Source organism: Lygodium microphyllum, chromosome 1 (genome assembly GCF_053477565.2).
Source record: "Lygodium microphyllum isolate KBCC chromosome 1, Lygodium_microphyllum_v1.1.10, whole genome shotgun sequence".
In the NCBI taxonomy this organism is placed as follows: domain Eukaryota; kingdom Viridiplantae; phylum Streptophyta; class Polypodiopsida; order Schizaeales; family Lygodiaceae; genus Lygodium; species Lygodium microphyllum.
The window spans coordinates 162486343-162512892 of NC_141135.1; the positions used below are offsets into that span (position 1 = coordinate 162486343).

Below are 26550 nucleotides of genomic sequence, written 5' to 3' on the forward strand. Positions count from 1 at the left end.
CTTCATCTCAAAGCTCTTCTTGAGTTGACCTTCCAGGGTATCCAGCTCATCGTGAGTACTCCTAGCAATCAACATATCATTGATATAGAGTACCAAACCCATTAAGCAAAGCTCAATACATAACCTAGAAGCATATAAATATCACTAATATGCGGAATATGGAAATTTTTCATAAGTTTGGGACACATGGTCAAATCTTTGGATTTGTCATAACTTGAACACTATAACTCCAAATCGAGTGCTCTATAGCTCAAAAGATTCCATTTTTCAAGTGCTTTCCAATGATATGTCACATCATATGGTTTTGAGAAACTTATGGGCATGTTATCCGGGTGCCACCTTTTTAGTATTCAAAAAATGAGAATTGGGAGATTCCCAAACTCACTAATATTGTGTTAATAAACCTCGAGCCTATATGTAAGAGCCTGGAAGCAACCAAAGTATAAATCCAATGCTCTAATACTTGTAACCAAGATCAAATCAAATGTCAATAGCATTCATTCAACATATCAAGACATGTAGAGTCAATGTCATACATCAAGACAACTATTGAAGTGCCCACGAAGTATGAACCCATAATAGACATAAAGTGCTTCAAGGAAAATGTTTGATGTATAAACTATTTACATCAATAAAATTTCAAGAAAATTATTCAATGCAAGATTAAGATCAGTCCCCAAAGCATGTTAGATCAATGTCATAACATCCACCAAGTGCTGAGCATCAAATACATGTCATATGGGCAGTGCAAATGAGCACCATGTGCTCAAACAATAGATGAATTGTCTATCCTACTACTATTATAGCATGTTGTTCACAATATAAATAAGCAAAATAACCATCAAAATCAAGTCAATGAGAGCTTGAATTGATTCAAGAAGCATGCCAACACATCCCTAAATGATTCAACACTAATGCATAGGCATATGAGCATCCATTAAGGCAAGAGTGATCTCCAATCCTTGAGAAAGATAGATGTATGATAGCAAGTCTATCTAAGTATTTAGCTAATGGTCCTAGTCTGTCTGTACTCCACACAATAGAATCAAAGGGGGCTTTAGTTCTCTAGAGGACTCTCTAGGCAACATTTCTTCTACTTCCTTCTTTTCAACGTCTCTGAATTCAACTTTCAGTCCGCTACAGAGGGGAAGGTATTTAGTTCTGAAGGTATCAAAACTCATTCTTCTAAGCATTGTTGTGGTGCCATAATCATAGTAATGCCAACTTCTGATGGTTTCAACAGTGTATGTTGTGAAGAATACTCTATCCACCAACTTTCAATGGATTGCTAATTGGACAAACAAAAGGTTGTCAGTGCTCCATGTGTTCCACATGTCTTGTTATTGAGCATCCACGAATAGATTCCAACTCTTTTCTTTCTTGTTCTCATCACAATCTCCCACTTGATGATGTTAGAAAACTCTTCAATGAATGCTAAATCTTCTATTGATGGTCATTCTCTCTATTTTTGCACTTCAAATTTCTCCCAAACAATTTGCCACCAAGATGCACATCTTTGTTGCTTCAACACAGGAAGAGGAAATAGTCCGCCACATAGAACCTACATCATGATAGTAATATGTTTCTACCATTGTGGGATGAAATTCTTGTAGAAAGTGGATTTTGCAATGAGAATCTCCAATTCTTCAATGGTATAAGGAACTTTGCAGGCATCCATTAAATTCTTCTCCTCTTGGTAATGCCATTTCCTTCATTTTCAGCCCCTTCTAATGCTTGTTGATGGTAGTTTTCCTTAGTTACACACCCAAAATATGGAGCCCCAAGAGGAACACCAAGAAAACAGGGAATCTAATATAATAAAATCTATCTTGTATCATCAACGAACATCTTTTTCATATTTGATGTGACCACAACAAACAAAAGAACACTAGGAACAAGAAATCTTCATGCAACTTCATAGAAATAATTCTCTCACGACTTTAAATCAAACCAAATTGATTATACTCTTCATATTTTTAATAGAATTTATCAAAAGACCACAAAGATACAAGAGAATACACCACTTTGAATAGAAATCATCACATAGTATTCTTCTTCAAAAGTTCCATAGCTTTTTCTCGCAATCTCTCACTCATAGATACATTGTTTTGCATAAATTTGGCTATCTCTCTCTCACACACTCTCTCATACATACTCTCTCAATAATAAAATGAGATAATCAAGACTTATCATCCATAACCCTTCTTTGGTCATGGATATCCCTCCCAAGAGGCATGTATGGTATGAAATGTCACCAGGACCACTACAGTGTCCCTTGAGAGCTCACTATTGTCACTTTCACTTTAGTCTTTACTTAAAGTCTTCAGTAGCTACTTCTTCCACTTATTCGTGCTATTTTAAACTTTGTATTCATCTCTTCCCAAGATTGGAAAACTTCTCCAAGCTATGCATTCATCCATCATCACACTCTCACAGAGGCATATAAAATAGAAACATAACAGAGATAGAGGCTCTATAGACGGTCAACAAAGGGTTAACAAAAGGCATAAAGCCTTTACCTCAACTTAAATAATTTAAAACCATCAATAATCAATAAAAAAGCTTCCAAATGCTCTCAAACTTCATCATCATTATTCCAACCCCTTATATCCAAACAGAATCAATCTAACACTAACATGACATCAACATAACATATCAAAACGTCATATCTCCACTATAAAACATCAGGAGCTTCCAAAACATAATCAATCTCGTCCAAAACACTCTTAAACACTTCCAAAGCAACTAATTATTATACAAAATACATAAAAAATCAACCATTCAGTCCACAAAAAACAACCAAAAAATCAAGTCATCTCAACCCTCAACAACCATTGTTTGTGTGACATGGCATTTATGACATGAAAGATTACTACTTTGTTTTATAGCCTTACAAATGATACACAAGTACTTGGAAAAAATCAAGATTTTGGCTGAAATGAAGACCAAAGTAGAAGCCTTTGTAATGTACAACACCTGAATGTATTCAAAAAGAAACTTGAGCCACAAAATCTTCATGAAAAAGTGTTTGTAGCATTAGTAGATAGCTTGATTTATAAACAAGTCCTATTGGATAAAATTTGAGATAACTTTCTAAGGATTGGTCTAAATAGACAAGCTACATATGAAAATGAAGCTCTCAAATAGTCCTTTCAAGATATATAGGTAGAATATTGCTAAAAATAGGATAGAGTAAAATTTTCTCTAAAATAGACTGATGTCTAGGTACTATCCACGATAAAATAAGCCAAACTATGACTATGTCTTAGCCAATAATGCATCTTGAAGATTTGTGCAAATACCCAAAAACCTCCTCAAGTGACAAACCCTTCCACTTAATCAAGTACTAAAAAATGGACTTAGACTAAAGCTTCTTTTCACACTAACTTATGATCTTCTTAAGGACATATTATATAAGATCTTCATTAATAGGCACTAGCTCATCTACAGTGTCAACGTGAGTGCCAAAGAAAGGCACACACTAGCTAATGTGGAATACATTATGAATGTTTATAGAAGAGGGAAGTACCAATTTGTAAGCCAATTTTCCTATGCACTTAAGGATCTTGTATGGCCCATAGAACCTATAAGCAAGCTTATTGATTGAGCTATCCTTTAAAGAAGAGTAACGCAAATTAGGCACTTTCAACATCACCATCTCTCCTCTTCTCGTCAACATACATTTTCATCTACCCTTGAGCTTTCTTAAGACTCACTTTACACTATTGAAAAGGGTCTGCTAACTATTTTTTCCCATGAGGGTTAATCTTCCCATTGAAGAGAAGTGTGGAAAGGGCACTTTATAACCGTACAAGGCTTGAATGGGAGAAACTCCGATACTGCATGGGTAAAATTATTATAGGAAAACTCAACCAAGTGTAACTAAGGATCCCACGTATGTTGCATATCATGACATAAGTGTCTAAGATAGGTCTCCAACCACTTGTTGACTCTTTTTGTCTAGCCATCAATCTAGGATGGTAAGCTATAGATGGAGCTAACTTACTACCCATAGAGCTGAATATTTCTCTCCAAAATTTCTCCATGATCTTAGAGTCCTTGTCATGTACAACAACTTGGAGTAATTTGTACAATCTGAAGATGTGATCCATTAATTGATTGGCCACTTGTGATGTAGTAAATTGTATCTATGTGGGAATGAAATGAGCTACATTGGTTAATCTATCCACCACCACATAGATATTGTTCCATCCTTTCTTAGTTATAGGCAAACTTGTAATGAAATCCATGGATATGCATGTCCACTTTTCTTCAGGAATGGGTAAGGGCTACAACAAGCCATCTAGCTTATGAGTGTTGCCTCTATTCTCTTGACATGAAATGCACCTAGAGACATAATCCTTCACATCCTACCACAATCCTTTCCAGTGAAAACTCTTTGAAATCTTATCATTGTAGGTTTTGAAAACACTTAAGTATCTAGTTATGGGTAAACAATGCATCTCCTCCATAATTTTCTACTTGAAATGAGAAAAATAGGGGATGACAATCCTACCATTAAACCATATGAGGCTATTCTTAAGCTAGAAATGGGAGTTTTCCTCCATAATCCCTTACTGTAATTTTTGAAATCCATGGCTGAGCTCTTTGTCCAAATATAGACTTCATATAACTCTTCAATCCAGTCACCATGAAGCTTCACAATGGCTGAAACCTTGCATGCCCACATCCTAGAAAGAGAATCATCCATGATATTGTTCTTTTCCTTGTATGTGTAATGTCAAAATCATAATTCTATAGTATAGCCACCCACCTAAGTTGCTCAGGAGTGAAATTTTACTGAGAGAGGAAATACTTAAGGACATTATAATCACTCTTGACCTTGAATCAACTACTATACAAATACATACAAATAATGGTGACACTTTTAATTATATGGAGGATAGACAACATTTCCTAGTCATATGCATTCATAGCCATCTCCTTCTCTATAAGCTTGTGACTCTCAAAAGAAATAAAACCATGCTCTTGTAAGAATATAACACCTATGCCTCTGCCATTCGCATCACATTGTATAGTAAACTTCTTAGAGAAGTCTAGGTATACTAGAATTAAGTAGAAGTGAGTAGATCCTTAAACTTGTTGAAGCTTTTATCTACAATGGCATCCCAAAAGATAGCTTTCTTCTTCAATATATTAGTCAAAGGGACTGCTATGTTTGCATAATGCTTGATGAATTTGTGGTAGAATGATGATAGACCAAGAAATACTCTAAGAGAAGTAGTATCATTGCAGAGATTGGCCAATCTCTAACACAGTGTATCATTTTAGGATCATCTTGGATACTCTCCTCACTAATAATGCATCCTAAGTATTCTACCTCCATCTACATGATGCCAGGAGGCATATTCCACGGTGGATTTTGTGATTATATTTATTTGTTGGGGCTTGTACACAAGGTGGATTCCTTGTGCGAGAAGCCGACGGGGATGCTTGTCCTTTTTGGGTGTCAGATTAATTTAATGTACACGTGGGTGATTTCGTAAAATACATATTAAATTAATGGATGTTTACGAGTTTAGAGTGCGCACTCAAATTAAATTGAGATTAGGACAAAGCTCAAACTTATTTAATTATTTTGTAGCTGAAGTCTACTAGGTATTCACCTTTTTTGGGTTTTTATTTAATTATTTTCTGACAATTGTGAATGCTTCAGTTGATCTGTAGAGCAAGCGGCGGTGGCGTTGGGTAGCACCGGGCGATGACGTGAATCCAAATGCCTAGAAGAATTGTTATTTTGATGGGCATGCACCTTATCACTAAAGACGTGGCACCAATATTTATTTAAGCTTGCTTATTTATTAGACACTTGGTAAAACATTTATTATCTTGTATGCGCATAGGCGCTTGATTAAATATTTCATTATTTGATATTTGTATTTGGCCATAGCCCGAAATTTCGGGACACTCAAAGTGGGTTATTTTTGGGCTTGAAGATAAATAAATCTATAAATACATGCCTTGTGAAGCGTTCACACAAGGCATGGGGGCAGATTGCACCCAACTTGTCTTTTTGTCTCATGTTGTGCAAATTTACTTTTTCTTTGTTCTTGAAACTATGAATATTTGTTGAGTTCTTTGTTCTTGGGAACCTACCGGCATTCACTACACATGCATACAACATCCGATCTGCGCACAGTGATATCAGAGTGAAGCTAAGATCAAGAGCTTCCAATCGCTTGCCATCTCGTGTGAAGGCGAAGCTCTTGGAATGAATGGGCTCTACAAGCTGTCTCACGACGAACTAACAACACAGGCATGTTCCTTGCGGTGAAGAATCCCCTGTTGTACCCTCTAATCACAAAGGACCTCTCACAACAAGTGGAGGACCACTTAGGAAGTTAAGGTGGTAGCAAACTGATATAAAAAGTATTATGAATCTTCCAAAGTTGGGGTAGCTCTAATTTAAATGCATTGTCATTGATCTTGTGAATTCTTTTGAAAGGTCCATAATGTTGAGATATTTGCAATCACACCTAATGGAGCCTCTTTGTATGAGGCAGTTTGGGCTAAAGACATGCAGGGTGCAGGAATCCCATATGCATAGAGAGGGAAAACTGCTACCCATCCAACAACTATAAAGTATTGTGCTTGACTACCACTTTTCATATGGAATGAATACAATGTCATGATGCTTTGTACTTTCAGTTAAGTGTCTTGTCTTTGTCAGTCCTACAAGCTGCCATCTTGGAACCTAATTCACTTGTGTAACATTTGGTCTTCAATCCTTGGTCAATGTCATCATGAGTTCACTCTATGCCTACAAGCCGCCATTTCCATGCTCTAGATCCGCATATTCTAACATGGTATCAGAGCGCAGCTGAGCATGGCTTAGCATGTCTCAAGTCTCCTCTTTGCTCCTTCAGCTCCTCTTCATCCCACGATCAGTGTAAGACTTCATTTTTCAACTCCATCCTTAGTCAAAGCTTGTGGCAGCCGTAGCCAGTTTGAACCATGTCTCCTCTGAGCCCACTTGGTTCAGAGTTCTTACTCAGTAACTAGTGCACATTTGGGCATTAAATCAGCAAGGAGGGGACTCAAGTTGAAGGGGTCACATCAAACATCAAGCAACAAACATCAAATTTCAAACTAGTATCTTTTGATACCACAATACCATTGCTTGTGTCTTTTGACACATTAGGTTTCAACTCTTTTTGTTGGTAAAAGTCAAGGATTTGAAGTTGAGTTTCAATGCTTCTCATGAAGAGTAACATGTATCTTATGGCTCATTTACACTACATAGAAGATGTTACTCTACCTAAATGAAGACATGGAGCTGCCTATATCCAAATGCCATCAGTGTATCCATATGAAGACCTTGAAGACATGAAAGTACAAAAGTTTGAAGACATTTCTCCTCCCTCAAAGATTGTACCTTTTCTTGAGGGGGACCATAAAGAAAAGAACCAGATGACTAATGCAAGCAAAGTCCATGAAAATGATGACCATGAAGGAAATATCAAAGAGAAAAAGAATAAGAAGAAGAAGCATAAAAATCATGAAGATCTGAAGCGGCAAGAAAAGTGAAGAACAAGTACATGATGAAAAAGAGCAAGCTGGACTACATCGACATCTGCAATAAATTGAATATCTATGTCAAGAGAAATGCTGAAAATTGCAAGGAACTCACTATCCTTGATCTTAATTTTTACTGAATTTTTTATCCTTGTATTGCCTAGCCCAAATGTCTTTATCATAAGCTTGTAAAACTCCTCATGTAGCCTTGTACTACAACCTTTGTACACTTTGTGAGGCCCCTGCTACAGCCTCTGGATGACCATCATGTTTATGGTACCCACACTTAGCCTTTTCTACAACAATCCCTGATGTTTTGCCATGTTTATGGTGTGCCCAAACTTTTCAGGTGTTTCTTTCACTAAAGCCTCTACACACTTTGTACTTTCTAGTTGTGATTGAGGAGGGGTGTTGAGATATTTGCAATCACACCTAATATAGCCTCTTTGTATGAGGCAGTTTGGGCTGAAGACATACAGGTTGTAGGAATCCCATATGCACAGAGAGGGAAAACTGCTGCCCATCTAGCAACTATAAAGCATTGTACTTGACTACCACTTTTCATATGGAATGAATACAGTGCCATGATGCTTTGTACTTTCAGTTAAGTGTCTTGTCTTTGTCAATCCTACACAAGATTGTGTTTATGAGTCCAACCTGCCATCTTGGAACCTAATTCACTTGTGTAACAATCGGTCTTTAGTCCTTGGTCAATGTCATCATGAGTTCACTCCTATGCCTACAAGCCGCCACAACCATGCTCTAGATCTACATATTCTAACACATAAAACTTAGATGCTAATTTAAGAACAGGGTGTTTGTCAACACTTTTCAATCTTCTCTTTTCAATGCGTAACCAAACATAATCACCAAAATTGAAACTCATGGCTTGTCTTTTAGTGTATGATTACTGGGCTTTCACAATCATATCTTTAACTTGAGCAAAAATATTAGCATGCTTATTGGCAATATCATCAGCAGCTTTAACTTTATTTGACAATGATGTGACATGTGTAGGCAATTTATATCCATAAATGATTTCAAAAGGTGCTTTATGAGTAACTGTGTGTGGTGTATTATTGTATGCAAATTGAAGTAGATACAAATGTGTGTTTCATGTTTGTGGTTTTGAAATTGTGTATGTACACAAAAGATCTAGAATTGTACTATTAGTAGCTTATGTTTTCCCATTGCTTTCAGGATGGAATGTAGATGAGAAATCAATCTTACTCCCCAAATTAGCAAACAAAGTAGTCCAAAAATTATTACAAAATCTAAAATCACGATCAGAAATAATAACTTTTGGCAAACCATTATTAGTGAAAATAGTCTTCAAGAACAATTGTGGAGCTTAAGATGCAGTTAATGTTTTCTTGCATGGTAGAAAATATACTTGTTTGCTAAATTGATCTACTATAGTCCAAATCATATCATGATTAGCTTGTGTATTAGGCAAACTAGTTATAAAATCCATTGAAATATGTTCCCATGGATGGTCAGGAACTGGTAAAGGCATCAACAAACCATATTGCTTACCATGGTGTCGCTTGACTCTTTGGCAAATTAAACACTCAGAAACAAAGTTAAAAACATCACATTCCATTTGCGAGTAATAACAATCTTCAACCAATGTTCTTAAAGTGGAAATAATACCTCTATGTCCTTGATATGGAGGACAATGAATTTCGTGCAACACAAATGATCTAAATTGAAGAGTAACACACAATCTTTTCTCATAAAACATAAATCCATCAGAATAATATAAAGAATCAATTGGAATCTAGTTATTAGCAACTAATTTGTTCTAATCAGCTTTAAAACTGGGGTTATGGTCATAAGTATCCTTCATAGGAGTAAGTGGAAACAAAAGATAGAATGGAAATATTATGGATACTTGGTCTTCTACTCAATGCATCGGCAACAACATTCTCTTCCTAGCTGATATTGGATAAGTGGATGAAAATTTTGAATGAAAGCATCCCATTTAATATGACGGTTATATATTTGTGGCTGAGTAAGGAGATGTTTGATACTTTTCTAGTCAATTTTAATCATAAATTTGAATCCCATCAGATAGTGTTTCAAGTGATGTAAGGCTTGAACTACAACTAACAATTCTTTATCATAGGTGGAATACTCCAACTCAAAAGGTTTAAGTTTGCAACTAGAATAGGCTATGGGATGTGAATCTTGCATGAGGATAGCTCCTATTCCTGATCCGCTAGCATCAGTGTGACTACTAGTAAGAATGGTCGATTAAAATTAGGTAATTGCAAGACAAGTACATGTGTTAAAGCATGTTTCAACAAATCAAACGACTTTTACTAGTTGTCACCAACGATACACAACACCTTTCATTAACAATTTCGTTAAAGAAAATACAAGCAATTAAAAATTTCTCACAAATTTTCTATAAAAGCTAGCAAGGCCTAAGAAAGAATGTAACTCATGCACATTATTAGGGATTGGACAATTCAAAATTGCCTCTATCTTTTTAGGATGAACATGAACACCATCAAAAGAAACAATGTGACCTAAGTATTCAATCTAGGTTTGGAAAAATTCACTCTTGTTAGGGTTAGCATAAAATTGATTCTCTTTCAACGATTTGAAAACCAAAGATAGCTGTTCACAATGTTCATTCTCATCCTTATTGAAAACCAAAATATCATCAAAGAGAACAATCACACAATTCTAATACTTCAAAAATATATGATTCATCATACAATTGAATGTAGCTAGTGCATTGGTCAATCCGAAAGGCATAACAAGACATTCATAATGACCAAACTGAATTCTAAATGCAGTCTTAAAAATGTCAAGTGTATCAAGGTGTACTTGATGATATCTAGATTTGAGATCTATCTTGCTATAAACAGTGTCCCCTTGTAGTTTATCCATGAGGTCGTCTACCCTAGGGATCGGATATCTATTCTTAACAGTGATTTTGTTTAGGGAACGATAGTCAATGCACATTATATAGGTATTATTTTTCTTCTTAACTAATAGGACATGTGTACCAAAAGGAGAACTACTGGGCCTAATGCATCCTCGGTTCAATAGTTCCTCAACTTGTACTTGGATTTCTTTCTATTCAATCTGGTTGTGTCTATAAGGTGCTTTACATGGTGGTTGAGAACCTAGGATTAAATCTATTTTATGGTCTTTAGGACAAGTAGGTGGTAAACCAGGTGGTAAATCGACAGCAAAACAATCTTTAAATTGTGAAAGAAATTGTGTATGTCTAGGATGCATCTCATTTTCCTTAGCTTCAATTTCATTCACCCATACTAAATATGATTTACTACCTTTTTTCAATGCACGTTTAGTATGTGTGTGACTAAGCAGTGGAAAATTATCAAAGGTATGCAATCCATGTAATGTGATTTGATTTCCGTTAAAATAAATTTTCATGTAATGTGTGGAATAATCTATGTCATGATTATATTTGTGATGCCAAAGCATTCCTAAAATAATATCACTAGCTTGCAAAGGCACAGCCAAGAAATTTTTACACTCAATACAATCACCAATTTTAATCTCTAGATCATGCACTTCTTGTGTGCCATTGTATATAGTGCCTAAGAATGTATCCTTTATGTGATAATGAGTTGAAACAGTAGATAAATTCAATTCTTTTACCAACTTTGAGGAAATAAAATCATGTGTGCTTCCATCATCATGCAAAACAATCTTTTCTTGACCATGCACAAAACATTTTATTGTTAATAATGAATGAGGATTTGGCATACCTCGTAAAGTATCTGAAGCATCGCCAATATCATCATCATCCTCAGTGAAGTCTAGTATATCTTCATGGTCCTTGTCATCAATTTCTCCAAAGTGATTGATTTGAACAACTTGCTTCTTGGATTGACAATTCGTTGCTAAGTGTCTAGGCTGGTGACACTTGTAGCAAACCATAGGCTTTGCTTTGGATACATTGTTGGTAAGGGATGGAAGTTTGGATATATTGAGATTTGGCTGGAGGGAAGGCTTAGGATTTGAATTTGTATTTGATGGTAAAATGGAGATCTAGTCCAGGGTTTACACAAAGAAGAAGGAGCAAAGCAATTTTGATTAAATTTTCAAAAGTTAGAATTGAATTGCTTTGTACCAAAGTTACCATTAACCAAAAGAGTTATTACGATTGCTTTTCTCATTCACAAATTTTATCCTCCGCATCATGCGTTAAAGAAATCACATCCTCCAAAGTCTTTGGCTTGAACATATTCACTTTTGCATAGAAGTGACCAAGCAAACCGGACATATACTTGTGCTTGTGGGTCACCTCAGGAACATCTTCAAGCATTCAAAGTTAAAGTAAGGCACTCCAGAAACACTCAGTGTATTGGGGGATGGATTCACGATCTCTTTGTTGCAAGAGTTCCCACTGTCTGATAGCTTTCTCATGGAATTGAGGTGGAAGGAAATTTTGCAAAAATTCCTTTTGAAAGGCTTCCCAAGTAGAGGAACAATCAACACTCTTGCAGACAATAATCCACCATAATGATGCTCTGTCTACTAGATGGTTAGTGATGCATTTAAGTTTTTCTTTTTCAGCATATTGCTCTTTATGAAAATAGTTGTCAAACTAACCGATGAAAGCAAGAATAATTTTTCCATCATGTTGCCCATTAAAAGTGCGGAATTTAAAATTTCTTTTACTTATCTTGGCCTCTTTCCCAAGAGCCTATACATCGAGTGTTACTTCAATAGTACGTCAAATGACATCTTTAGGTTGCACTCCGTCTTGATTGACAATGGATTGTTGACGTGTAGCCAATTGTGCTTGCAAGTTTTGACGTGCCCTTTGCTCTTCTTGAAGCTGCATCATGATTAGATCCGATTTCTGTTCCACAGTCACCTATGGTAAATCGCCTTTACCCATAAAATTGTCCATATTATGATTTGGCATCTTGGATTTGATTGAAGATGCATCGCTCATCCTCTAGTCATGTGTGAATAAGATCACCATGAGCTTGCTTTGTTTATTAGTATGTATTTGCTTTTACGATCTTTCTTTTCTTGGGTACGGCAATTGAAAAGAGTCTTCTTCCAAGCAAAATAGTCTTCCGCATAGACTGTGTGAGAGCCTACTTGATGTAAATCCATTCAGCTAAGTTGCAGGTAAGAATAGGGGCTAACTAAAGCTTCAAAACTGGTTCGGGAGTATCATGATATGAACACCTACTATGGAAGAGATTGATAATTAAACTTTAAGCTTTAGATTAAGATTGGTAGCTTAAAGCTTTTTAATTAAAGCTTAAGTAATTCGTTGATTCAGTGCAGGACAATGGCATAGGTTTGATCAATCCGACGCCCATGAGTGCATGCCGCATTACTTGTTGGAGGAATTAGAGGTTGAGTAGAAACATCCTTTTTTTACTTGTTAGCATACCATTCAGTGAATTCTACTTCTTGGGAAAGTGTGGCTAGTTTCTAGGCCATAATGTCAATTGAGAGGCTAGTCTCCAAACCATAGATATACTTGTGCAACTTAGCATCATCTCTCACACTTTTCACCTACATGGTAATATTTAGGAGCTTATTAGTATACTCTCTAACAATCATGCTCCTTTGATCTAATTGGTACCATCTCCTAGCCAACTTTTCCTTTTCAATAAGGGACACAATTACTTGGGCCATCTTTGCATCGAAGTCATCCCAACAATCAATCTACTAGTTTTTCCCTCTTCACATACTTCCACCACATGATAGTTCTCTTTCAACAAAACCTTGCCGTCTACTAGAATTTTGGGGGTGCAGGTCCGATTAACTTCCAGTGGGGATTGAATTATTAGAGGCACTCCTTCGATAAGCTATCTAAAATCTTCCTAGAGGTGATTGAATATGTATCCCTTAAGGATTAGATGTATAAATGCTCATGATAGGCTCCTCATTCCTATAAGATGATTCCTCTATTTTATAAGTGATAATTGGTGTTCCCTACATCTAATGATTCCTTGTTGTGAGTTCAAATTAGAGGGCTAAAATGACTATTTTGGTTCAAATCTATCCCTACTTTGTCTATTAGCCATTTGTGCTACCATAGCGTGTGAAATTTAGGCTATGAGCTTGTCCAAAGAGTCCTTGGTAGATTGAGCCATGTTCTCACATGCTTTCTTGGTTTGGATACTTGACTGCACCATTTTTTCTACCATAGGATCTAGTTTGGACACTAACTCAAGGTGCCTAATTGAATGTCTAGTCTCATAGTTGCATAGAGTGGCATTTATGTTATATGTCCCACATTCTTGAGAATCCTCCCCCTCATGTTTTTTCTCAGCCAATGCATCTCTATAGTCACACCCCTTCAAGATGTTTGACAATGAGAGAGGGTCAGTTCTCTATTCTCCCACTCTCCCTTAGCATCTAGATTTTTCCTCAGTGGTTAGATTCCACATGGAAAGAGTATACTAAACTAAGAAACCAAAGATGATATACATTTCTAGAAATGAAGCTTTCAGCTTTAATGAAGTGCAAGGATCAATTAGAAATAAAGAATTGAAATGAAAGATTGGATTGGGGCCTTAACCTTGTAATTTAGTGACTCATTGATTGCATTGGCTAACCCTTTACAATGTATTTTTGGGATCAACAAAGATCTAAGAACAAATCAAGGTTATCCAATCAATGCATAAGATTTTTGAATTAGAAATTTAATCGAATTGAAATTGATGTTGAGAATTGATCAAAAGGATCCTAACAATATAAGAAGAGGTATTTCTTTGATTCATAATGCATTTGAAGCCTATGGATGTTACAATCTCTCATCTGCAACAAAGTGGATTAGGCTAGAACAAATTGATTAAGAGAGTTTTGAGAATTAATGAAGTGGATTACCTCTTTCAGAGATTGATGGACCAATAAGAATCAACCATCAACCATAAAGGTCAAGAAATTGGCCCCAATTTACTCTGTAACCTTCGTTGCTTCAATATCCATTAATCGATCAATCCCCATCCTTGTAGATTGAAGAAAATTCAAAAGAAAAGATTTTTCAGCCCTATGGAAGGCTCACTAATGATAAATTGAAGCTTAAAGTATGAAACCCCCAAAATATTGGCCCACAATGATCCTTTGTGGATGAATCCTCTTCAAATCTTGAAATCTTGCTCTAAACTTGAAGTAGAATCACTATAGGGAAGTTTTCAAGCTCGAAGAGTGATAAATCTTTAAAAATGTGAGAGCTTGAAATTTTTGGCTATGGCTACCCTTCTCTTGTTTATAGTTCTAGAGGGAAATAATTCCAAAGATTGGTGAAGAAGGCTCGAATGCTTGAAGAAGAAATGTATCTTGCTTGCTTGATAACAAGAGAGAGAGAGAGAGAGAGAGAGAGAGAGAGAGAGAAGAAAAGTGGGGAGAGAAAAAAAGGAGAGAGAGAGAGAACCATGAGAGGAAAAAAAATTAAAATAGAAGGCAAAGAGAGAGAGAGAGAGAGAGAGAGAGAGAGAGAGAGAGAGAGAGAGAGAGAGAGAGAGAGAGAGAGAGAGAGAGAATTAGACATAGAGAATTTGGGGGGAGAGAGAGAGAGAAAAAAAAAGAGGAGAGAGAAAGATGAGAAATGGATTGTTGAGGGAAGTATCGCACAACAACTTCGCAAAGCGGCCACGTGCAGAACGCTAGTTTCTAATTATTTTACTAGTCCCAAATGTTTTGTTAGCATTTCAAGCTTTACACATTCTTAAGTGAAACATAATTCGTGGATAAAATAAAGGAAAAGAAGAGTATTCATATATCATTCATAGGCTTTCACATCATCAATGGAAAGCAAAGAGTACCAAAAAAGTGAGTCATACTTGCATAAGAATTATATTATCCAACAAAAGTCCTAGCTGACCATTAGATAAATGCAAGGAAAAAAGTAAGACAAAAAACATCAACCATACTTATGTTAAGCATTAAAGCACTACACTAGGCAAGAAAATGAAAATGCGGTTCATGTTTATCTTGATGATCCAACTCTCCTATCCTTTATAGTTTTCTAAGCCTCAATTCATTTCTTTTGAGCATTTTTCCCAGTTTGTCTACCGTTGAGGTATTCAAGCCAACAAACATAAATAAACTCAAGTTATAAAAAGCGCAACTTGATTGTGAAACATATCCTTCATGTTATTTATTTTCTAGATGTCTCTTTCACCAGTAACTTATAAGGGATGGAAAACCAAAAAATGTATTTACATATTAAAACTCCATGGAAAAGCCACCAATCTCAGTAAGGACATGCATATCCTTTCTATTAAAACTTCCTTATCCTTGTTATAGAAAATCTACATTTTCCTTTACATTCTTACTCATTTGTGGGTAGGCCTTGTCTAGTGGGAAGGGAGTGTAAGGTGAGAGTAAGACTTGATCAATCTCATAGTCTTCTTAAAGGCCATACTTCATGATATAAAGGTCTCATTACCTTATAGTTCATACTTCAAAGTATAAGGACATCGCCCTTGACATACCAACACTTATGTTCTTGGCCATGCATAGTATGGTGGAAAATTTCACTAGTGACTACATAACTTATTCTAATTGACCCTATGTAAGCTATACCTATCAATAACACACTTGAAAAAAATTCAATGTTAGCAGTTCAAATAAAAAGAAAGATAAAGGTGACCAAGCAAGTTTAGTGAAAATTGACTTGAAGGATATCTTTACTATATATTAACGAGAGGTCGGGGGCTGCTGCCACGTGGCAGCCCCCAGCCTCCCCACGAAGATGGCGGGGGCAAGTGCCACGACAACACTTGCCCGCCTCGACCTGCTTGCCTCAACGTCACTGCGCCTCCTCCACCTGCTCGACCTGCGTCTCCTTGACCTGCTCCCACCTGCGGCCTCGATCCTCGACCTGCCCCCACTGCCCTCCTCGACCCTCCTCCTCTATATAAGGAGGTCCGTCCTTACTCTCGAGAGCATGCCTGACGGAGGTCCGCACTTTGCAAACTGAATGAGGAGGTCCGTACTTCAGATTCATTATGAGTTGGCTCAAGTTTCCCACAACAGCGGCAACAAGTCACCTCTCTCTCCCTCTCTCTCTCTCTCTCTCTCTCTCTCCAATTGCAGCGATGGTGGCGAGAGGGCGGTAGAAGCGGCTGTGTAGGCGGCAGTAGCCATGTGCTCTCTTGTCGCAAACACACGTCACCTCTCTCTCTCTCTCTCTCTCTCTCTCCAATTGCAGCAACGGTGGTGAGAGGGCGGTAGAAGTGGCTGTGGTGGGTGGCAGTGTAGGCGGCGGTAGCCATGTGCTCTCCTGTCGCGAACAACGTCACCTCTCTCTCTCTCTCCAATTGCAGCGATGGTGGCGAGAGGGCGGTAGAAGCGGCTGTGGTGGCAGTGTAGGCGGCGGTAGCCATGTGCTCTCCTATCGTGAACACACGTCACCTCTCTCTCTCTCTCTCTCTCTCTCTCTCTCTCTCTCCAATTGCAGCGATGGTGGTGAGAGGGCGATAGAAGCGGCTGTGATGGCAGTGTAGGCGGCGGTAGCCATGTGCTCTCCTGTCGCGAATACACGCCACCTCTCTCTCTCTCTCTCTCTCTCTCTCTCTCTGCAACAACAGAGATGGTGGCAAGAGGGCGATAGGAGTGGCCGTTGTAAAGTGAAACCTTATGTGTCCTTATCACTTATTAAAGTTTTTAGAGAAGGCTTTGCTTTTCTTACCAACAATATACCAAGTCATTATCTTTCTAATGGCATCGAACAAGAAAATCATTGGATGCCTTCCACAAAGTCTATCAATAATTTTAATCAGATGCAATAATTGACATAAACAAAGTTAATTTTTGGTATGGAAGTCCCTTATAAGGTTGCTTTGTGCTTTGGGATGCTTTGTCTCAAGGGAGTTTTGTAATAGGACATTTTTCTTTCCCTTGAAAAGAATGATTGGTTTTATGAGGAGGTCACACATTGGTGCGCAGATCGGACGCAGGTAGCTCACGTAGTGAATTCCCAAAGGTCCCCAAGAACAAAGTACTCTACTTTTTAGCACAAAAACCCATGTAAAAGCAAGCACGACATGAGACAAGAGACAAATTGGGTTGAATCTCCCCCATGCCTTGTGTGAGCGCTCACACAAGGCATGGGGGAGATTCAACCCAATTTGTCTCTTGTCTCATGTCGTGCTTGCTTTTACATGGGTTTTTGTGCTAAAAAGTAGAGTACTTTGTTCTTGGGGACCTTCCGGGATTCACCACGTGAGCTATCTGCGTCTGATCTGCGCACCACACATAGACGTGCATGCATGCACACATGTGGAATTTGTGCTACATTAAAGTTGAATGGAATGTATAATAGGCCTTTTAGCCCATGTGCAAGACCCAAACCCCCATGTGAAAAATGCTTGCGTGGTTTCAAAATCTCTATCTTATCTTTACATCATAAGGATGATTTTAGTGGTTAATATTGATCAAGTGCTATGACTTTTTTTTTCCAAATTGAACTTAGGAATTCAAAGTTTAGTACGCTCAATAAAATATTTTTGGAAAGAAGAGTCCCACAATTTGAAGTTATTCTAGAAAGTCCACATAAGATTTCTCACATATTCAATGCATGGCTCTAGGTCACATTCTTTAGGTTCTCTCTAAACTCTCTCTCTCTCTCTCTCTAAAAGTTATAAAAGTTAAAATTTAAATATTTTAATTTATTGCATGTTTAATTTTTTAATGTATGCATGTCATGTCTTTTGATATGAAAGTGTGTTAATATTATTTCTTAATGTGTTTATGTGTGTTATTAATTAATGCGTTATGTGTGACATTACATTGTTAGGGTGTATTACGTGTTTTTTTAATGTATGCATGTCATGTCTTTTGATATGAAAGTGTGTTAATATTATTTCTTAATGTGTTTATGTATGTTATTAATTAATATGTTATGTGTGTCATTACATTGTTAAGGTGTATTACGTGTTTTAATGTGTGTTATGTGTTTTAGTATAAATGTGTGATAACTTTATTATGTTTGTGTTAATAGTATGTATTCATATGTATATATGTGCTAATAATTAATGTCTATTATGCATTTGAAAATGAATGTGTGTTATTAAATAATGTGTATTATGCGTGTTATTAATGTATGCATGTCATGTCTTTTGATATAAATGTGTGTTAATATTATTTCTAATGTATTTATACATGTTATTAATTAATGTGTTCTGTGTGTCATTACATTGTTAAGGTGTATTACGTGTTTGAAGTGTGTTATTAATTAATGTGTGTATGCATTTTAGTATAAATGTGTGATAACATTATTATGTTTGTGTTAATAGTATGTATTCATATGTATATATGTGCTAATAATTAATGTGTATTATGCATGTTATTAATATATGCATGTCATGTCTTTTGATATGAAAGTGTGTTAATATTATTTCTTAATGTGTTTATGCGTGTTATTAATTAATGTGTGTTATGTGTTTTAGTATAAATGTGTGATAACGTTATTATGTTTGTGTTAATAGTATGTATTCATATGTTTATATGTGCTAATAATTAATGTGTATTATGTATTTAAAAATGAATGTGTGTTATTAAATAATGTGTATTATGTGTGTTATTAATGTATGCATGTCATGTCTTTTGATATGAAAGTGTGTTACTATTAATGTATGCATGTCATGTCTTTTAATATAAAAGTGCGTTAATATTATTTCCTAATGAATGTGTTATGTGTGTCATTACATTGTTAAGGTGTATTACTTGTTTTAAGTGTTTGACTAGTTAATGTGTGTATGTGTTTTAGTATAAATGTGTGACAACGTTATTATGTTTGTGTTAATAGTATGTATTCATATGTATATATGTGCTAATAATTAATGTGTACTATGCGTTTAAAAATGAATGTGTGTTATTAAATAATGTGTATTATGCGTGTTATTAATTAATGTGTTATGTGTGTCATTACATTGTTAAGGTATATTACGTGTTTTAAGTGTTTGATTAATTAATGTGTGTATGTGTTTTAGTATAAATGTGTGATAGCATTATTATGTTTGTGTTAATAGTATGCATTCATATGTATATATGTGCTAATAATATTTTAATTAATATTTTGTTCATTTAAGTTGTAATTAATGCTTGAATACTTTAATAGTTTAATGCTTTTATGATGTCCCTCATGTGTGTATGGATATTCATGCTTTGATGTGGAGAAAAAGATGTGTCAAATATTTTCTCGACATAGTCTCATTGTGTCTCTCTCATGTATGCATAAATATTGTAATACTTTGGTGCGCCCACGTCATGAAAGTATTCAATTACTTTTTAAATATGCTCTCTCTCTCTCTCTCTCTCTCTCTCTCTCTCTCTCTCTATCTCTCTCTCTCTCTCTCTCTCTCTCTCTCTCTCTCTCTCTCTCTCTCTCAGTGATCTCTTAATACTTTGTGTAACCATGGCAGTATGGAGCATGCTGAAACATATGATGCAATAAACAATGTCCATGTCCAAGACATTGTTTTGTGTACTCCCAATGCACGAATGAATGTGCGTAAAGCCAAAGACATGGCTAGGAGGAAGTCAATACGGCGTGCCCTCAAACGTGTCAAAGGACACAACACTTCTGTTGTATCCCTAAAGCTCCTGCATCGGTTGGATGCAATTGAGAAGCAAATCAAGAGTTTAAACAAACGTTAAAGAGCTTCGAACTCCTTCTGTCAAAACTTTGGTGATCGCCTTCAAAGGATCGAAAAAATCCTGGCAGAAAAATATGAAGGAGGCTTGGCTGATGGGATAATGTTGCAAGACGAGATAGATGAAATAAAGGGCTATATAAGAAAAATCTATGAGTTGGTTCGCAAGCACTGGCCAAGGTGTGCTTTGGAAGACCATGCAGAAAAGTTATGAAACCTTGCTGAGAGCAATAATCGTATAGAGGATGGAGTGTGTGAATTACTGGCTCAAAAGAATGCAAGCGTGCTTGCACCTGAGAGCATTTGCCTCGATGTGCATGTCACATCTCTAAAAGTTTGCCTCAATAGGTTCTTTGCAATGTTGAACCTATTGAATCGTCGCATGAGTTCATCATCCAATGCATAGTTCTCTTAGCATATCTAAGGATTTCAATAACTTTTTGTTAGATCCTCCGATAGATATGTCATTCTATTGTTGGGTTTGAGAATTTTCATGTGATTTGGACTTTTGTATGCCCCATGATAATGACATAATATGCTCTTTCAATTTATATTCTTGCACATGTAAGATTATATTGTTGCTTATCTGATGTTATAATCTTCAAATTTTATATTGAAATAGTGTTTAGAACAAATTTATCTTGAGGTATATCTTTGCTAAAGTCTTCCCTAAGAGATAGGAAGAAATTTTAGTACGCCTAGGTCATAAAAGTATGCAATTAGTAATATCAAAGTACATTTTTCTTTTTATCTCAAGTTTTTCTCGACAATGGTACTTCGAACACATTCTGTGCCTAGAGATCGTGTATTACGTGCACGTAGGGAAATGCTCAAAATTACTAGACATAAACATAGGCATATTGCAAGAGTTAGGACTAAATTACATGTTCGTGACCATGCAAGAGATATGTATGAACAACATCATGCAAATGGAAACTATATGGATGTTCAAATCCCAAATCAGCTATATCAAACCAATCAATTTCGCGCTGCATCTTGCTCTGCTGCTCATAATTTGGTATCCTTTAAGGTTCAGATGTCTACCACAACTCAACAATACAATCCTAATGGTGGCTTGAGTGTGCATAGGCAAATGCTTAATGTTACGAGAGCTGAACGTATGCACATGGCAATAGTTAGAACAGAATTGCAACAATTGCATCATGCTACCATAGATAGAGATAGATACAATGCCATCCAAGCTACAAGTGTCCAAATGCCAGTTGCACCATTGTTGCCGTTGGAAGTTCAACCACCTCCTATTCGTCAAGGAGACAATGCAACTATCCACAATATAGATGTTGAGATGTTGGATAACCATGAATTGCTACCCTTCGGAGTGGGGGTACGTAGCACAAGTTGACAAAGAAATGGAAACACAAATAATCCAGATAGTGGATTAAGAAATTGTAGGCAAATGCTTGATGCTACTAGAGTTGAACGTAGACACAGGGCAAGAGCAAGAACACAATTACAACAATTGCATCGCACTACAACAACAATTGATATAAGTGCTCAAATGCCTGGTGCACCATTATTGTCCTTAGATGTTCAATTGCCTTGCATTATTCAATAAGAGAATGAAGCTATCCATAATGCAGGTGCAAGTACTGAGATGGTACATGACCAATACAGTATTCAAGCTCCTATATTTCTACCTCAAAATGGTGGATTTTGTTCAATTCTCCATGACATGCCACCTAATTTGGATATTCATCCATCAGTAACAATTTTGCTCTTCCAAAAACCAAATTTGCATGCAATTGGTACCCTTTGCAAGGTTTGTCACCATTTCATGGCTAAGTTGTGGCACGATGAAACTAAAACAATGCGTACAACTTCGATTGGAAAGCATTGTTGTAGAGAAGGGAAAGTAATTTTGCCACTTCTACAGCAACCACCACAACCTCTATGTAATTTGCTTGATGGCACACATCCAGAAAGTAGAGAGTTCAAAAAAAATATACGTGCTTATAATAGCACATTGGCTTTTGTTTCAATGGGTGCAAAAATTGATGAGCTTTTGCCTCAAAATGGAAATGGTTATACTTTTTGAGTTCATGGATCAATATATCACCGGATGGGTTCCCTATTGCCAAGTGAGGATGGACAACAAATACCAAAGTTTGCACAACTTTATATTTATGACACTGATAATGAGTTATTGAATCGCATGGGGGTTTTACCTAGGCTTTTGCCAAACTTACTACAAGAGCTTCAACAAATGATGCATGATCACAATGCTTACGCACAGGCCTTTATAGCAATTGGTGCAAGCTTGCAATGCAATCCATTAGTAGAAATAAGAATGTCCATTTTTCAAAATCGATCCACCTCTAGACGATATTCAGTTCCCACTACAAGTGAGGTTGCTGCGATCATGCCTGGACAAGATGATGATGATACACTTGATCATCATAGCATTCAAGTTCGCACACGACAAGGCCACTTGATTTATATTTCTAACTTACGCAAGGCATATATGCCACTATTATATGTTCTTCTTTTTCCAAATGGAGAGGATGGATGGCATACTAAAGTTCCATATGCATTTATGGATGCTCATATTAATGCCAATAATCTTGCAAATAAAGATTGTGTCACTCAAATGCAGTATTATGCTTTTCGACTTTAGATTCGAGATGATACTAATGCATGTCTTTTGCGTGGTGGTCACTTGCTACAACAATACATTGTCGATGCTTATTGTAGCATTGAACAATATAGATTGGCTTGGTGTTGTCGTAATCAAGCAACATTGCGAGTTGAAATGTGTAGGGGATTGACTGATATGGTCAATGGTTCAGATGCAGTTGATACTAATATCCCTGGGATTGGTGTGGGCAGGAGAATAGTATTGCCATCTAGCTTTACAGATGAACCAAGATTCATGTACCAATTATATCAAGATGCTATGGCAATTGTGCGTAGCAAAGGTAAACCTGATTTGTTTATCACCATGACATGCAATCCTAAGTGGTCTAAAATTATAGATGCTTTGTTGCCTGGTCAAACTGCACATGATCGACTAGATTTAATTGCTAGAGTTTTTCATTTGAAACATAAGGACATGATGCAGTCGATAGTGAAAAAGGAGTTGTTTGGTAAAGTTGCTGGATATGTGTCCGTCATAGAATTCCAAAAGAGAGGCTTGCCTCATTCACATACGCTCTTGATATTAGAACCACGCTTTAAGCCACTAGAAGCACGTCATTATGATAGACGAGCTACCTGATAAGGAAAGGTTTTCGAATTTGTATCAAATTATTACTAAATGTAACATACATGGTCCGTGTGGTGAGTTCAATCCAAAAAGTGCTTGCATGGTGGACGGATAGTGTATAAAGCATTATCCAAAAAAGTTTATACATACAACTACAGTTGATAAAACTGGTTATCCTTTATACAGACGTCGAGAGGATGGAAGGACTCATAATGCTAATGGTAACCTCTTGGATAATCGATGGATAGTGCCTTACAATCCTTATTTGAGTTCCAAGTATAGTGCTCACATAAATGTTGAGGTTTGCTCGACAATTGCAACTGTCAAATATTTGTATAAATATGTATATAAGGGCCATGATCGAGCAACCATTCAGTTTACAAGTACGCGTGGTTCCGGATCCAATGATATTGACACAGAAAATATTGATGCACAAAATATTGATGAGATTGAGAGGTACTTAGATGCACGATATATTTCAGCTTCTGAAGCATGTTGGCGAATATTTGAATTCAAACTTCATGATGAGAAACCCGATATTCAACGATTGCAAATACATTTACCTGGAGACAATACTGTTTCCTTTCGTGACTCTCATAACATTTGTGATGTAGTGCAAAATGAAAATGCTCAAAAAACAACTCTCACAGAATGGTTTACATGCAATCGTTTGCACCCTGATGCTAATACAGTTCTCTATCAAGACTTTCCAATGTTTTAGGTTTGGAATGCACGCAAAAAAAAGTGGACAAAGAGAAAGCAAGGAAACACATGTGGTCGAATATACTTGGTTTCACCTATGTGTGGAGAAAAATACTATTTGCGCCTACTACTCACTGTATACAAGGGATGCACATCCTTTGAGGCATTGCGTACGGTTGATAATGTGGTATATTCAAGTTTTAAGGAGGCTTCCATTGCAAAAGGAATGTTGGAAACAGATGATGAATGGAAAATGTGTTTGCGTGAAGCTGCATTGATGCAAACCGGTGCTCAATTAAGAAATTTGTTTGCATCCATCTTGGTATTTTGTTCGCCTGCCCGACCTGGGGCTATATGGGAAGAGTTCTTAGGTCCGCTGACAGAGGATATAAAACATCGACTCTCCTTGCAAAATATGCGAAATTTTGATATGCAAGATGAGGCCAATAATCATGCATTGATGCATATTCAAAAACTTTTAGATCAACATGGACACAATTTGGTAGAGTATCATGGATTGCCTGAGGTGACAATGCAAGAGTACACAAATCCTTTGATCCTTGATGAACAACTATATGATAAGGTAGAACAAGAGAATACCTTCTTAACAATGCAAGCTTTGTTGACTGATGGACAAAGAAATTGTTTTATGGCAATAATGAATGCTATTGATAGTGATTTGGGTAAACCATTTTTCTTAGATGGCCCAGGCGGTTCTGGAAAAACATTCCTATACAAATGTTTGCTTGCAAAGCTTCGCAGTCAAGGTCGCATTGCAATAGCTACAACATCCTCTGGTATTGCTGCATTGCTTTTGCCACATGGTCGTACTGCCCATTCAAAGTTCAAAATTCCATTGCAGGTAGATAATAATTCTACATGGAATATACCTGTTCAAAGTCACCTTGCAACACTATTAAAAGAGGCAAGTCTTATTTTGTGGGATGAAGCTCCTATGTTGCATCGTAATACCTTTGAGGCACTGGACAAAACTTTAAAGGATATAATGCAGTGTGATATGCCATTTGGTGGTAAAGTTATTCTACTAGGTGGAGATTTTAGGCAAATATTACATGTTGTACCAAAGGGTACACGTGAGGATATTGTCGGTGCTGCTATATGTTGTTCCAATTTGTGGCAATATTTCAATGTTTTGAAAATTACACAGAATATGCGGGTCGCATTAGATCAGGATCAGTTTGATGCATGGTTGCAAGACATTGGAGATGGAAAAGATTTGACACATACTAATAATATATTGCAAATTCCACCTGCATTGTTGTTAAAGGGAGGATCTATGCAAGACGATCAATTTTGTCTATTGTGAAATGAATTGTGTAATTGATTACAAAACGTTCTTTAGTGGACGTGCCATTCTTGCGCCTCGAAACAATGATGTGGAAATAATAAACAATCATGCATTGCAACTGATGCCAGGAGAGGTTAAACAATACTACAATGCTGATTCTATGAATAGAACCGAGGAGAACTCATTCCTCTATTCTGTGGAATATCTAAATTCCCTTGACCTCGATGGAGGTATTCCTCCTCATATCTTGCTGCTCAAAGTAAATGCTCCAATAATATTGCTCAGGAACTTGAATCCTTCTAAAGGTTTATGCAATGGTACTAGGTTGGTATGCAAGGCTTTCAATAACAAGGTCATTGATGCAAAGATAATTACAGGGACCAATATTGATGACAGAGTTTTTATCCCGAGGATAACTTTCATCCCAACTACACTGGAACTTCCTTTCTCAATGAAACGCTTGCAATTCCCAGTCCGTTTGGCGTTTGCAATGACAATCAACAAATCTCAAGGCCAAAGATTATCATGTTTGGGGATATATCTAAAAACCCCAGTCTTTACTCATGGTCAACTCTATGTTGCTTTCTCAAGAGTAAAGTCTCCGGACAGATTGAAAGTCTTGATTAATGAGAAAGAGGACATGGTAAATGGTACCATTAATATTGTATATAATGAATTTTTATAGAAAGTATTGTAACCTCTATTTTTTCAAAAGTGTAATGTTTGTTCTCTCATATTATATTTGCATAATATTTTTATTTCAATACAATCAAAGCCTTTTTTTTCTTCTTTGTTCACATATCTATAAAATGCAGTGTTGTACTTTCTTATTCTCTTTTTCAGTAGTGAGTTCTTCGTCGATGAAAAGCAAGTTTGACTTATTTTCTCTGATTTAATACTTTAATGTTTTAATCACATCTCTCATGTATGGATAGATATTCATGATTTTATGTGGAGTTAAATGTATGTTTGTTTTACTATATGAGAACATTGTGTTTAAATTATTTCTACCATAAAATGTTATTTGAACTTTCTATCATATTATACTTGCATAAAATTTTTGGTGCAATATCATCAAAGTTTAGTTATTCTTTTTTAATAATATATTTTTAGGAAATGAACTATTTTACTGTCTCTTATTCTTTTTAAGTATTAAGGTT

General features: G+C 36.4%; 1 protein-coding gene across 1 annotated transcript; it reads left to right on the forward strand.

The window, feature by feature from the left end:
* The first annotated feature begins 24178 nt into the window (after window positions 1-24178).
* Window positions 24179-25408, forward strand: LOC148041904 (uncharacterized). Its single transcript, XM_087698726.1, has one exon. It carries the CDS (start codon window positions 24179-24181, stop codon window positions 25406-25408), a length of 1230 nt encoding a protein of 409 aa, XP_087554852.1.
* The last annotated feature ends 1142 nt before the right edge of the window (window positions 25409-26550 follow it).